This window comes from Peromyscus eremicus, unplaced genomic scaffold (genome assembly GCF_949786415.1).
Source record: "Peromyscus eremicus unplaced genomic scaffold, PerEre_H2_v1 PerEre#2#chr22_unloc_1, whole genome shotgun sequence".
Classification (NCBI taxonomy): domain Eukaryota; kingdom Metazoa; phylum Chordata; class Mammalia; order Rodentia; family Cricetidae; genus Peromyscus; species Peromyscus eremicus.
The window spans coordinates 871,276-885,656 of record NW_026734286.1 but is presented as its reverse complement, the minus strand read 5'-3'; the positions used below and the strand labels follow the sequence as shown (position 1 = coordinate 885,656).

Below are 14,381 nucleotides of genomic sequence, written 5' to 3'. Positions count from 1 at the left end.
TTGGTGTGAAAGCCAGAGGACAACTTTGTGGAGTCAGTTTTCTCCTTCTACCTATGTGGGTTCTAGGGATCACACTCAGGTTGCCAGGCTTGCCCAGCAAGCACTTTTACCCACTGAGCCATCTTGCCAGCCCTGTTTTGTTTTGTTGAGTAATAGTCTCATGTAGTAGTCCAGGTTGGCCTCCAACTCTGATTCTCCTACCTCCAACTCAGGTGTTTGTAAACACACCTGGTGTATGTAGTGCTAGGAACTAGAACCCAAAGCTCCGTGCATGTTAGGCAAGCACTGTACCAACTCAGCTACTCCTCAGTCCTGTATTTTGGCTTCAATCCCTCATTCTCTACTCTCTATTCTTTAGATGGAACTACCCCATGTTGCTCAGACTGGCCCTGAGCTCCTGGAAGAATCATGTTCTATCACTGTCAGCTCCCAGCTAAGTTCTTAATATCTCTCCCTTCATTTTTTTTTTCTTTTTGAGGGTCTCTCTATGTGACCCTGGCTGTTCTGGAACTTTATATATAGACCAGTCAGGCATTGAGCTCACAGAGATCTACCAGTCTCTGCCTCTTGAATGCTGGGATTAAAGGTGTGCACCACCATGCCTGTCCTTATTTATTTATCTATCTGTCTGTCTATTTACTTATTTTGAGACAGAGTTTCATTGTATAGCCCAAACAAGCCTTAAATTTGTTAGTCATCCTCCCGCCTCAGACTCCTGAGTACTGCGATTACAGGCAATGTAAATCACCACAGCTGGCTTTTGTCTTATTTGTTCGTTTGTGGTACCAGAGATTTAACCTAGGCCTTGCACATGTACCACTGAGCAATCTCTCTAGCCCTGATTTAATTTTTTTTCTGCATTTTTCATCTATTGATTGTGTGGGGGTGGAGTGGGGTGTACATATGGAAGTCAGAGGACAACTTGTGGAAGTCTGTTCTCTCCCCCTATGTGGTCCCAGGGATCAAATCAGGTCATCAGGCAAGTGTTTTTATCTGCTGAGCCATCTCACTGGCCCTCAACTTCTTTCTCTCCTTTCCTCCCTCCCTCCCTCCTTCCTTCCTCTTCTCTCCCTCTCTCTGTTCCTTCTTCCTCCCTCCCTCCTTCCTTCCTCTCTTCCTCCTTCCCTTCTTCTTTCCCTCCTTTCCTTCTCTTTCTTTTTGAGACTGAGTCTCATATATCCCAGGCTAGCCATGGTCTCACTATGTAGCAAAGGATAACCCTGAGTGTCTAATCCTCCTGACTTGACCTTCTCAAAGCTGGAAACCAGAGAGAATGGCACTGGGATTCAAAACTGGATAAGCACACCACCAACTGAGCTACATCCAGGACATATTCCCCCCTCCCCTCTCCCCTTCTTTCCTTATTAACTTTTTTATTAACTACATCTCCTCTTTCACAGTTCCATATATGTCTACAGTGCATTCCGATTACTCATCCCACTTTCATTTCCCTGCAACCCATCAAACCCCTCCTCCCTACAGAGCCTTTCCCCACATTCAGGTCTTTTTGTTTTTCTCTGTGACACACTGAGGTAAGGCAGGGCCATCTGTGTGGCCATGGGTTTGGGTATACAGCAGAGCCTCATGGGCTCAGCTGTGGGCACACAACTGAAGACAATGTCTCCCCCTTCTCCAGAGTCTATCAGTAGCCAACAATTCAGCAGGGAGAAGTGGGGCTCCTATTTTTTTGGAAGATTTTTAATCCATATTCTTTGTTACATTTATTTAGTTATTTCTGGGGGCATCCTATGTTAGGACAGAGGGCAAGCTGAAGTCAGTCCTCACCTTCTACCACACGGGTTCAGGGCCAGTTCCTTTACTGCTGAGATGTCTCACTTGTCCTCTGTTTCTTAGTACGTATCTGCTCGACCTCACTCTCTCCCAATCTCTTTCTTGCTTCAGACTTTTGCTGTTCTGTCCCCACTTCTTCTCACCTGACCCATCATGATTAGCTGCCCTAGTGCCCTCGGAACAAAAGGCTCACTGTTGGCTGGGGGTGTCCCTGGACCTGTGTTACACTGTCAACCTGAAGCAACAGCAAGAGTGAGCTGAGGTGACCACTTCCAGCAGTAGCAACATTCACACACAGCCTGGGCATCCCAGCTGAGCCCACCTACCTGGGCTGCACCCACTCACCAGTGTCCAGAGCACATAGATAGTGAAGAGGGCGATGGTGAGGGCAATAAGCCCCACAGCCTCCAGCCGGCTATGCAGACGGAGGTGGTCCTGGGCCCCTCGAAGGCACAGCCAACCTGAGATGGCAGCCAGTGGTGTGATGAACACGAAGCACACCATGTCACAGCACAGCGTCCGCTTCTCAGTGCGAGGCCCTGGGTCCTTCAGCCACTACAGGGGAGCAGATGAGGGGTGGGGTTATGTAGAAGGGTGCTGCAGAAGGAATGGGATGAGGGCGGGCTGTAGGCCTGGATCTCCTTATTTTTTAATAATAGTAATACTTTAGTGTTATTATTATTTAATTAATAATTAATCATATGGAGTCTGCTGAGTGCTTGCATCCATTTTACTGATGGGCAAATGGAGCCAACAGAGGAGTTTAATGTATTCATGCAAATTCACATAACTAGAGCAGACTGACTATCCTATTCTAAAATTCTACCATCCAAAATGTTCTAGAATCTGAAACTTATAAAACACCAGGATGATGGGTGAGTAGAAGAGGGCAACTGGAAAGCAAGGCTCGAAGTTAAGAGCACTTGCTACTCTTCCAAAGGACCAGAGTTCTGTTCCCATCATCCATGTCAAAGGTTTACAACCAACCACCTATATAATTCTAGTTCCAGGGGAATCCCATGTCCTCTACTGGCCTCTGTGGGCACCTGCACACAAGCGAACACACATACAGATATACACCTAAATAAAAAAATAAAAAAAAATCCTTTTTTTGTTTGTTTGCTTTTTGAGACAGGGTCTCTCTATGTAGTCCTGGCTGTCCTGGAACTTGCAATGTAGAAAACCTGGCTGGCCTCAAACTCACAGAAGTCCTTTTGCCTCTGTCTCCCCAAGTGCTGGGATTAAAGGTGTGCACCACTATGCCTAGCTTAAAAACAAATCTTTAAAATGTCATTGTGGTACCACAAATAGAAATTTCTACATCATGAAACTTGTTTTATATATACATCATCACTAGCACCACCATCACCAGCACCACCACCATGATGGGTTGTTATTGTTTTCTGAGACAGTATCTCCTGCAACCCATGTGGGCCTTGAACTTCTGACCTTCCTGCTTCCAAGTGTTGAGAATGTGCCACAATGTCCAGCTCAAAATTATTTAAAATATTATATCTGGGGATATAATTTAATGGTACAACACTTGCTTGGCATGAGTGAGGCCCTAGGTTCAATTGCTACCACCACCCTAGAAAAGAAAGAAACAGAGGGGGTGGAGGTGTAATAGTACACACCTGTAATCCCAACATTTGAGCAATGTAGGGAGAAGGATCATAAGTTCAAGGTCAACCTCTGCAAGTCTGAGGTCCTCCTAGGCTATGTGAGACCCTTCCTCAATAAACAGACAGACATATAGAGTGGTGGTTTGAATGAAAATGGCTCATGTATGCTCATATATTTGGTCCCCAGCTGGTGGAACTATTAGGGAATTAGGAGGTCTGGCCTAGTTGGAGGAGATACGTCACTGGGGCAGGATTTCAAAAGCCCATATTATTCCTGGTTAGTCCCTCTCTGTCTCCTACTTGCAGGTAAAATGTAAGCTCTTAGATACTGAACCATCCCTACCTGCATGCTGCCACGCTCTCTGCCATGATGATCATGGACTCACTCTCTGAAACTGTAAGCCCCCAATAAACTCTTCCTTCTATAAGTTGCCTTGGTCATGTGTCTTATCACAGAAATAGAAAAGAAACTAAGACTAATAGATATGCTGGGTAGTAGTGGTGCACGCCTTTAATCCCAACACTCAGGAGACGGAGGCAGGCCAATCTCTGAGTTCGAGGCCAGCCTGGTCTACATCATGAGTTCCAGGACAGCCAGAGCTACACAGAGAAACCCTGTCTCAAAAAACCAAAATAAATAAATAAATAAATAAATAAATAAATAAATAAATAAATAAATAATTTTTTTAACATATGTACACATATGTGTGTGTGTGTGTGTACACATGTATGTGGGGGCTATGAAGCCCAGTCAAATCCCCTGGAGCTAGAGTTACAAGTGCTTGTGAACAGCCTGATGTGGGTGCTGGGAATTGAACTTCAGTCCTCCAAAAGAACAATAAGTGACCTTACTACTGAGCCATCTCTCTCCAAAAGAGAGAAATGGGAGAGAAAGAGAAATAACTAACACTACATATGTTGACTCAATGACACTATGGGCTAAGGATGTAGCACAGTGGGGGAGTATTTGCCTAGTGTGAGCAAGGCCCTTGGTTCCAACCTCAGCAATACAAGAAAACAAGCAATTAAAGTAAAATATTGTATAAACTTACTTTCAGGATGAGAGTATACATATATGTATATTTATGAAATATGAGTGGATTTCCTTTCAATTTGGATCCCAAAATATCTCATATTACCCATGAAAACACTCCAAAATCCCAAACTCCCAAACTCTCAAAACCACTCTAGGCCCAAGCTTTTTTTTTTTTTTTTTTTTTTTTTTTTTTAAAAGACAGGATATCATGTAAACTAGGCTGGATAAACTCAACACTATATAGACAAAGCTGGTCTTGAACTTCTGACCCCCATGCCACCACCTCCCCAGTTCTAGGATTATAGGTATGTGGCACCATACAGGTTTTTATGAAGTGATGAGGCTCAGATCCAGGGCTTCATGTATGTTAGGTTACCTACCAGATGAACCACACACCCCAGGCCTTGGTGTTACGCAGGTTGGCTTGACTCTGTTATCTTTCTGTCTCTGACTCTTTGGCATATCTACCTGTGTGTGCCACCACAACCAGCCCAAACATTTTGGATAAGGTTTATTCATCCTGTAGCCCACAAAGCCAGCCAGGACTAGAACCTACCTAATGCTGCTTGGATGCCCAAGTACCCTTTGTCACTATATCATACAGCCCCCCCAAAGATGTTGGGCCAAGAGAAACAAATATGGCTCATAAAAAAAAATTCAAGGAAAGCAGCAGAAAGGGTCCTTGTTCTCCTGTGAGGGACATATGAAACAGGGAACGTTGGGGGGCCAGCAAGAGGGCTTGGTGGGTAAAGCACTTGACACACAAGGTTGATGACCTGTTCAATCCTCAGAACCCACACAAAGGTAGAAGGAGAGAACCAACTCCCTGAAAGTCATCCTTCATATGTGTACTGTGCCATACATGTGTGCATGACCCCCTGCAACACACACAGAGTGAAGTAATTTTTAAAAATTAATTTTTAAAAATGGGGAAGATGGCCAGGGAGCTAGCTAAAGGCCTTGCAGAATGGACAGAAGGGGTGGGAAGGGAGACAGAACTGCAGACTACATGAGCATCAGACACAAAGGCCCTATGATAGGGCCTTTTAAACTGATACATTGAACTGAATCAAGGGTAGGAAACGGTGTATGTAGAGACTGGTCCCTCTCTCTCACTGTCTCCTTTGTACTCAGCTCCCAGGTGGGTTGGAGGCTTTACTTAGGTCTCCCAAGTGACCTATAGTGTCCTTGACTGATCTGGGCAGTACTTTCTGGTCTCAGGACGGACACTGCTCCTCACACTTCAGCTCAGTGACATCTACTCTGGAGTTCTCAGCCATCGTACGCCAGGGTGGCATCAATAAAACAGCAAGTACCTGGGGACATCCAATTACAATCCTAACTGTCATGCTCAGGACAAAGTCCAAGTGTCTGTGTGACACACAAAGCCAGGTGTCATCACTGCCATCTCTCTTGAAGCCACTCTTTTCCTCCCTACTTTTTTTTCATTTTGTGTGAGTATATACATGTGTGTGCATGTGTGCATACATATTGGGGTGCAATGTGTGTGTGTGTGTGTGTGTGCGCGCGCATATGCGTGTGTGGGCACACATAGCATGTGGAGGTTGATATCAAGAATTATCCTCAAGCTGTCCTCCACCTTATTCATTGAGGCAGGCTCTCTCAATCAAACTCAAAGCTCATGGATATAGCCTGTCTTGCTAACCAGCTTGCTCTGAGGATCCCCTGTGTCTGCTTCCTGAGGCTATAAGTATAAGCAGCTACCACACCCACCTGACATTTACATACATTCTAGGGGGTCGGAACTCCTGATCCTCATGCTTACATGGCAAGCACTTTAACCACTGAGCCTTCTTGGATTTTTTTTCTCAAACAAAACATCTCGGATGTCTGTCCACATATCCCCAAGAATAGTGTTATACAACAGGTCTCATGTAGCCCAGGTTGGATTCAAACTCCCTATGCAGTCAAGGATTACCTTCCACCTCTAATCCCCTTGCCTCTACCTACCTCTCAAGTGCTGGGATTCTTATTGGATTCTACAGCTTGAACTCAGGGTCTCATATATGCTAAGTAAGCATTACACCATGAGCTACAACCCCACCCCTTTTAGCTTGGCCTACTCCTCCTGGCCTCAGAGCCTTTGCACTTGCTATGTTCTCTGCCAGGACTGTCTTCTCCCTAGGCTCTCTAAATTCCTGTTTTAATCCCTCAGGTCTCAATTTGGGGATTCACCTCCAGCCAAGGCCTCTCCCTCACCCACACAACTCTCAGTCTTTGTGTGTGTTTGTGTGTTGGTGTATGAGTACAGGAATGCATGTTTGAGATATGGTCTCCCTGATGTTTTCCTCTTGTGTAAACCAGGCTGGCTGGCCAGCAAGTTTCCAGGGATTCTGTATCTACCGCCCAACTTGCCTTAGGAACACTGGGATTACAGAAATAAGCTACTACACCTGGCTTTATGCCAGTTCTGGGGATTTGAACTCAGGCCTGTGTGCTTGTATGGGAAGCACTTTATACAGTGAGCTATCTTCCAGTTCCTAGGACCACTCTTGGCCCCCAAGTGTTTCGTTGCACCATCCCAACATTTCCCTCTCTGATGTTTTGTGTTAATGGTCAATTTGACAGAATTTGGAATCCTGGGATGAGAGTCTCAAGGAAGGATTGTGCAGATCAGGGTGGCCTATGGACTTGCCTGTGAGAATGTTCTTAATTTCACTGTGAGTTCGGCACCATCTCATAGGCTGGCCTGGACAGTGAAAGGAGAGCCATGCGTACTGGTGTTGCTTGTTCTCCACTTCTGGACTATGATACCATGTCACCAGCTAACTTGTTTAAGATAGAGATTCCTACCAATAGACTTCACTGCAGTGATAGAGTGTGACCTATTTAAGTTGCTTTTGTCAGGGTATTTCATCACAGCAAACAGGACAGGAACTAAGACACTGTAACTGTTCCCACCAACTGGCCTATTTGGAGATTATGTGGACATTATCAACTGCGGGTTGGTGACCTGGCAGGTCCAGTACCTGACAAAATATTGGGCACACCAGAGGTGTTCAAAGAAATACTTGATGATCTGAGCTTGGTAGCACATGCCTGTAATCCCAAACCTAGAAGAGGCTGAAATAGGAGGATTCTAAGTTTTGGCCCAGCTGGGGCTATAATAGGTAGGTAGATAGGTAGGTAGGTAGGTAGATAGGTAGATGATTGATAGATAGATGACAGATAGATAGATGGTTGGTAGATGATAGACAGGCAGATAGATAGATAGATAAAGGGCTGGTGAGATGACTCAGTAGGTAAAGGCACTTGCCAAGCCTGACAAATTGAGTTCTATCCCAGGTCCCACATGGATAAACAAGATAACTAACTTGTGCATGTTGTCCTCTGACCTCTACACATGTAATTAATTTTAAAAATATTTTTAAGGGGCTGGAGAGATGACTTAGTGGTTAAGAGCACTGACTGCTCTTACAGAGGACCCAGGCTTAATTCCCAGCACCCACATGGCAGCTCACAATGGTCTGTAACTCCAGTTCCAGGGGACTCTACACCTATGGCAACACCAATGCAAATAAAATATATAAAACATATTTTTAAGAATAAGCTGGGCGGTGGTGGCGCACGCCTTTAATCCCAGCACTCTGGAGGCAGAGGCAGGCGGATCTCTGTGAATTCAAGGCCAGCCTGGTCTCCAAAGTGAGTTCCAGGAAAGGCACAAAGCTATACAGAGAAACCCTGTCTCGAAAGAAAAAAAAAAAAAAAAAAAAAAGAATAAGCTGGGTGGTGGTGGCTCATGCTTTTAATTCCAGCACTTAGAAGGCAGAGGCAGGTGGATCTCTGAGTTCGAGGCCAGCCTGGTCTAAAGTGAGTTCCAGGACAGCCAGGGATATACAGAGACCCAGTCTCAAAAAAACAAACAAACAAAAAGAAAATAATAGCATGGTATGGTGGTACAGACCTTTAATTCCAGTCCTTGGGAAGCCACAGAAGTCAGATCTCTGTGAGATCAGCCTGGTCTTCATAGAGACTTTTAGGTCAGTTCTAGGGCTACTTAGATACACTCTGCCTCAAAAACTGCCCCCAAGCCGGGCGGTGGTGGCGCACGCCTTTAATCCCAGCACTTGGGAGGCAGAGCCAGGCGGATCTCTGTGAGTTCGAGGCCAGCCTGGGCTACCAAGTGAGTTCCAGGAAAGGCGCAAAGCTACACAGAGAAACCCTGTCTCGAAAAACCAAAAAAAAAAAAACAAAAACAAAAACTGCCCCCAACAACTGTATGGTGGCTGAATCAAGAGGATAACAGATGGTTCAAGGCCAGCCTGGTCTACATAGCAAGTTCTAGGCTAGCCAGGGTTACATAATGAAACTTGCCTTTAAACAAACAAACAAACAAATAAATAAATAAATACGAGCAAATAAAAAACCTGGGTGTGGTTGTTCACCTGTTAATCCCAGGATATGGGAGGTGGAGGCAAGAGGATCAGGAGTTTAAGGCCAGTTTGTTATACAGCAAGCTATAGGCCAGCCTGGGCTACCTGAGACTGTATCTCAAAAAAATAAAAAAGAAAAGAACTAACAACAGTAGCCCTAGGGTTCATACCTTGTCATACTGGCAGTCAAAAGGCCGAAGCAGGAGGATTGCCCTTTCAGGCCTCCCTAAGCTAAAATTACACTCTATTTCAAACAAGCAAAAAACAGCCCTGCCTAGAGGTACATGCTTATAATCTCAATACTCAGGAAACAGAGGCAGGATAGTAGCAAATTCAAGCAATATTAAAAGGGGAGAGGCTGGCTGAGGCTGGGTTTGTGGCTCAGTTGGTAGAGGGCTAGCCTAGCATGCATGAAGCACTGGGTTCCATTGCTAGCACTGCATAAACCAGAGGTGGATACTGCTTGCCTATAATCCCAGCACTGGGGAAGTAGAGGCTGAATGACCAGGAGTTGGAAAGTCATCTTCAGCTAAAAGCTACTTTGAGGACAGCCTAGGGCACCTGAGACTCTGCTTCAAAAACAAAGCAAAACAACCATCAGAGAGGACAGAGAGAGAGAGACAGAGAGAGAGACAGAGACAGAGACAGAGACAGAGACAGAAAGCGAGCATGGCGGGCAGAGGTTTGCAGACCTACACAGCCTCTGGTCAGTCAGGTTCCCACACATTAGCAGATCCCTCCCAGTACTGGCAGGGACATAATCAGCTTCCCCAGCTAACCTGAACAGCTACTACCTCTGTCCCCAAACTGCCCTTCCTCCCTTCTGGATGTCCAGTCTTCCCCCCAAAGAACATACCTCTGTGAGGGGTCGGGGCCGCTTTTCAACTGCAAACTCAGTGTGGCACAGCTCGCAGTAGCTGGTATTGGAGGAAGACAGCCATTTCTCCAGGCAGCTCTTGTGCACAGCTCCTAGCGTGCCGGTGCAGCCACACGGGGACAGCAAGTTCTCCCCATTTGCTCCCTCGTGACAGATTCGGCAGAAGGGACAGTCACTGGAAGGATACAGAGATAAGACTTGTAAATGATGGTAGGGCTTCTTGCTTATACTGGCATCACTGTTTGCTAGAATATAAGCTCACTGTCACTCCCAGGTTGCTGTTTGGTAAACTCCTAGTCATCCTTCAGTAGCCCAGCTATAGATGTCCTCTCCTGAGGTAGCTTTTTCAAACTCCCATTGGTAGGCCCATGTGTCCCTTCCCCAGAGCTACTATGGGCTTTTTAGCCTAGAGTGAGCATCCTGTCCACCTGCCTGCCTAATGTTCTCTTCTTTTAATGAAATACTATCATGATATTCCTAAGTAACTATCCACTCTTGGTGGTCTTTCTGAGGGTTTATATTGCCAACCTGACACCATGTAGAATAATCACCTTAGAGACAAATCTCTGGGCATGTCTGTGACAGATTTTCTAAATTAGATTAACAGAAGTGGGACGACCCATCCCAAACATGGATGATACCATTCCATGGGTTGGGGTCCTAGACTGAATAAAAAAGAGGAAGCAGGGACACAAGATGGTTCAATGGATAAAGGTGCTTGCTGATAAATCTGATGACCTGAGCTCAATCCCTGGGACCCACATTGTGGAAGAAGAGAATCGACTCCTTCAGGTTGTCCTTTGGACACACACATCATGGGATACACACAGGAGTGTGCACAAACACACACATACACACTAATAATTTTTAAAGGAAAAAGCAAATTGAACACAAGCAATTCATCTATCTGATTCCTAAGCATTATAAGTGCAACATGAACAACCACCTCAGATGCCTGTGCCACTGTGACTTCCCAGCCATGATGGAAACAAATCTTTCCTTCCTTAAGTTACCTTTGTCAGGTGTTTGTCACAGAAACAAGACAAATAACTAATACAGTCCTCAAGGACTACAGCACACACATAATCACACACATACACTAACACATGATTATACACACATACACTAACACACATCACACACAAAATTTCAGACATACACTAACACACACACATGCTTACACACATACACTAACACACATCTCACACACACATATAATTACACACATATACAGCAAAACACTTGATAACACACACATTAACAAATACCACACACACATGATTACATATACATACAAATATACAACACACACAAATTTTTTTAAAATTTTATTTATATATGTATATTTTTAGGTATGAGTACTCTGTCTGCATGCATACCAGAGAGAGCTTCAGATCCCATTATAGATGGTTGTGAGCCACCATGTGGTTGCTGGGAATTGACCTTTGGAAGAACAGCCAGTGCTCTTAACCACTAAACCATCTCTCCAGCCCCACACACAAAATTTTTTAAAAACACATTATCAAAACTCCTGGCTCTATCGATATCTAAAAGTTACACTCTGAGAAACCTGTGCATATGAGAAAATTACTCATTTGTTTTTCTGTGCATGGCTAAGGAAGACAAGGGGTGGGATGGGCAAACAGGCATAGAAACCATCCATAACAGCTGCTGTGTGGAGTCTCTAATTACAGCCCAGTCTCTAGGGAAGTTGAGTTCTTCCTAGGGCAGCTCCAGAAGGCAGGAGGTGTGGCTTTAGGGGACCCATGGGCTATCCAATACATGAGTCATTGTTTTCTAAACATTTCTGCCCAGAGAGCATATTGTCAGGAACACACACACACACACACACACACACACACACACGAGAGAGAGAGAGAGAGAGAGAGAGAGAGAGAGAGAGAGAGAGAGAGAGAGAGAGAGAGACAGAGACAGAGACAGAGAGAGAGAGAGAGAGAGAGACCTTTTCTCCAGCTTTCTGTTTGTGTGGCTGCGAATCCAGCACTTTGGAGGTAGAGACAGGAGGATCAAGAGTTCAAGGCTGGAAATAAGCCTGGACTACATGAAATCCTGTCTCAAAATAACAGAAATGCCAAACAGCCCAGATCCCAAAAGATAGGGCTCATATCTTTCCTTTCAGCCCAGTCTCTAAGAAGTTGTTTTCTTTTGCCATACCAAAAGGCTACTGGGGAGACTGAGGAGATGCTCAATGGGTAAAGAGCTTGCCAGGCAAACCTAAGAACTGGAGTTTGGATCCTCAGTGCCCAGGTGTGGTGGCCCATGTGTAATCCCAGCACCTAGAAGATGGAGATGGGGTCCCCAGAACAAACTGGGTATCCATTCTAGCAGAATCATCCAGCTCTGGGTTCAAGTCAGAAACCCTGCCTCAACAGCGTGCGTGTGTGCATGGGTGCCTGTGTGTTGGAAAGAGATGAAGAAAGACACCTGATGTCAGCCTCTCACCTCCACAAACACACAAACAGGTACACACAACTGCACGTGTGTATCCCCACACATGCAAACTCTCTCTTTCTCCCCCCCCCCCAAGGGCATTCCCAGTTCCTTTCTAATTACACACTCCGATTCACACACACACAGTCACACAAACATAAAAGTTCACAGGAAAGGACTCCCCATTCCAGAAACCAACTCAGAGAAAGGAAACAGTAAGACTCTCAAGAGCCACGTCAGCTCAGTTTCTTCTGGGAAGCCCTGAAAACTCTGAAACAGCAATTCTTACAAAGGCAGAAAGAGAGCAAGTTATGGTTTACTGAGCACTCCCCATGTATCAGGCACTTTGGGGGCATTTAGTTTAATTGTTTAATTTATCTTATATGAGTGCTATATATGACAACCTCCTACCTTGTTTGAGGAGGGTCAGTGTTCATATGTGCTGTATGTGTCAGGCTTGCTCTGAGCTTCTGGAGCTTCACCTGTCTCCACCCCTACCTCAAGGTTTGCAGGCCTGCGTACCATGACTGGATTTCTACATGGATTCTGGGGATTTGAATACAAGTCCTTATGCTTGTATAGCAGCAGGCCTTTTACCCACTGAATCATCTTTGCAAGCCTGTTTTTATTTATTTTAAGACATGGTTTCCAGGGCTACATAGAGAAACCCGTCTTGAAAAACCAAAAACCAAAACCAAAACCAAAACAAACAAACAAACAAACAAGACATGGTTACATTATGTAGCCCTGACTGTCTTGGAACTCATTATGCAGAACAAGCTAACCTCAAACTCATAGAGATCTGCCTGCCTCTGATCTCAAGTGCTAGGATTAAAGACATACACCATCACATCCGACTTCAGTCTATTTTTTGTTGTTGTTGTTTGTTTTCAGACGGGGTATCATGTAGCCCATACTGGCCTCTAACTTGCCACCATAGCTGAGGATAACCTTAAATTCCTGGTCCTCCTGTGTCTACTTCTCCAGTCCTGGATGCCAGGCACGTGCCACCATGCCTAACTTTGTTTTTATATTTATTTATTTTTATTTATTTAGAGACAGAGTCTCACTATGTAACCCTGGCTGGCCTGGAACTTGTTATATAGATGAAGCTAGCCTTGAACTCACAAAAATCTGCCTATCTCTGCCTCCTAAGTATGTGTGCAACCATGCTCAATTGTTTTGCTTTTTGAAACAGGGTCTCACTTGCATTCACTGCATAACCCAGGCTGGACATGGGTTCACAAGTCAATCTCAAACTGATGTTCCTCTCCCCTTGGCTCCCCTTGGTTCCAGAACTGTGGCTATAGGCTATATTCTAAGTGCAATACTGGGCTTCATTTATTTCATTCTCACAATGAGCCTTGGAGGAAAACGTTCACTTGATTCCACTTTACAGATATGGAAAAGTTCAGCTGGGCACTGGTGGTGTACACCTTTAATTCCAGCACTTGGGAGGCAGAGGCAAGTAGATCTCTGTGAATTCAAGACCAGCCTGGTCTACAGAGGGAGTTCCAGGACAGCCAGAATTATACAGAGGAACCCTGTCTTGAAAAAAAAAAAGTGAGAAGTCCAAAGAAGCTGGGCAATGTGGTGCACATCTATAGTCCCAGTACTAGAAGGCAGAGGTAGGAAGACCAGGAGTTCAAGACCAGTTAAGCTACATAACAAGCTTGGGGTCAGAATGGGTTACATGGAACTTTGTCTTGAGATTTAAAAAAAAGAAGGAAGGAAGGAAAGCGAGGAAGAGGGAAGGAGAAAAGAGAAGAAAGAGGGGAAGGAAGGAAGGCCTGGAAAAATTTTAACCACTGTGTGTGTGTGTGTGTGTGTGTGTGTGTGTGTCTCACATGTGAGTTACAGGTGCATGTGCCTGTGCACATGCATGTGTAGGCCAGAGCACCATGTCAAGTGTCTTCCTCAACAGGGTCTCTCCCTGAACTGGAAGTCTGCATTTTTAGCTAGGCTGGCATGCTAGCCAACAAGCTCTCAGTATCTACCTGTCTCTCCCACCCAACTTGCTGTGGTTGGTTCTCTCTTTCCACTTTTATATGTGTTCCAAGTGTTGAACTCAAGTTGTCAGGCACATGTAGCCAGTTTTTTTACACACTGAGCCATCTTGCCAGCCTAGCATTTTCAGCTTATGATCATTTCAGTTCCAGTGGGCTCCTTAGAACATACCTTCATCATGGACAGAGGCAGCAAAATCCACA

The 14,381-nt window shown here is 45.0% G+C and overlaps 1 protein-coding gene across 7 annotated transcripts in view; it reads right to left on the bottom strand.

Moving 5' to 3' along the window:
• Positions 1-14,381, bottom strand: part of Marchf2 (membrane associated ring-CH-type finger 2) — a 29,102-nt gene that overhangs the window by 3,429 nt on the left and 11,292 nt on the right. For 5 of the 7 annotated variants that reach the window (XM_059251887.1, XM_059251886.1, XM_059251891.1 and 2 more), the window contains exons 3-4: positions 9,700-9,895; positions 2,137-2,346 (exon numbers count right to left, since the gene is read on the bottom strand). In XM_059251887.1, coding sequence (XP_059107870.1) covers positions 2,137-2,346; positions 9,700-9,895 — 406 coding nt within the window. Of the gene's footprint in view, positions 1-1,394; positions 2,027-2,136; positions 2,347-9,699; positions 9,896-14,381 lie in introns of those variants that run through there. The other 2 variants (XM_059251889.1, XM_059251893.1) reach the window with 2 other exon arrangements.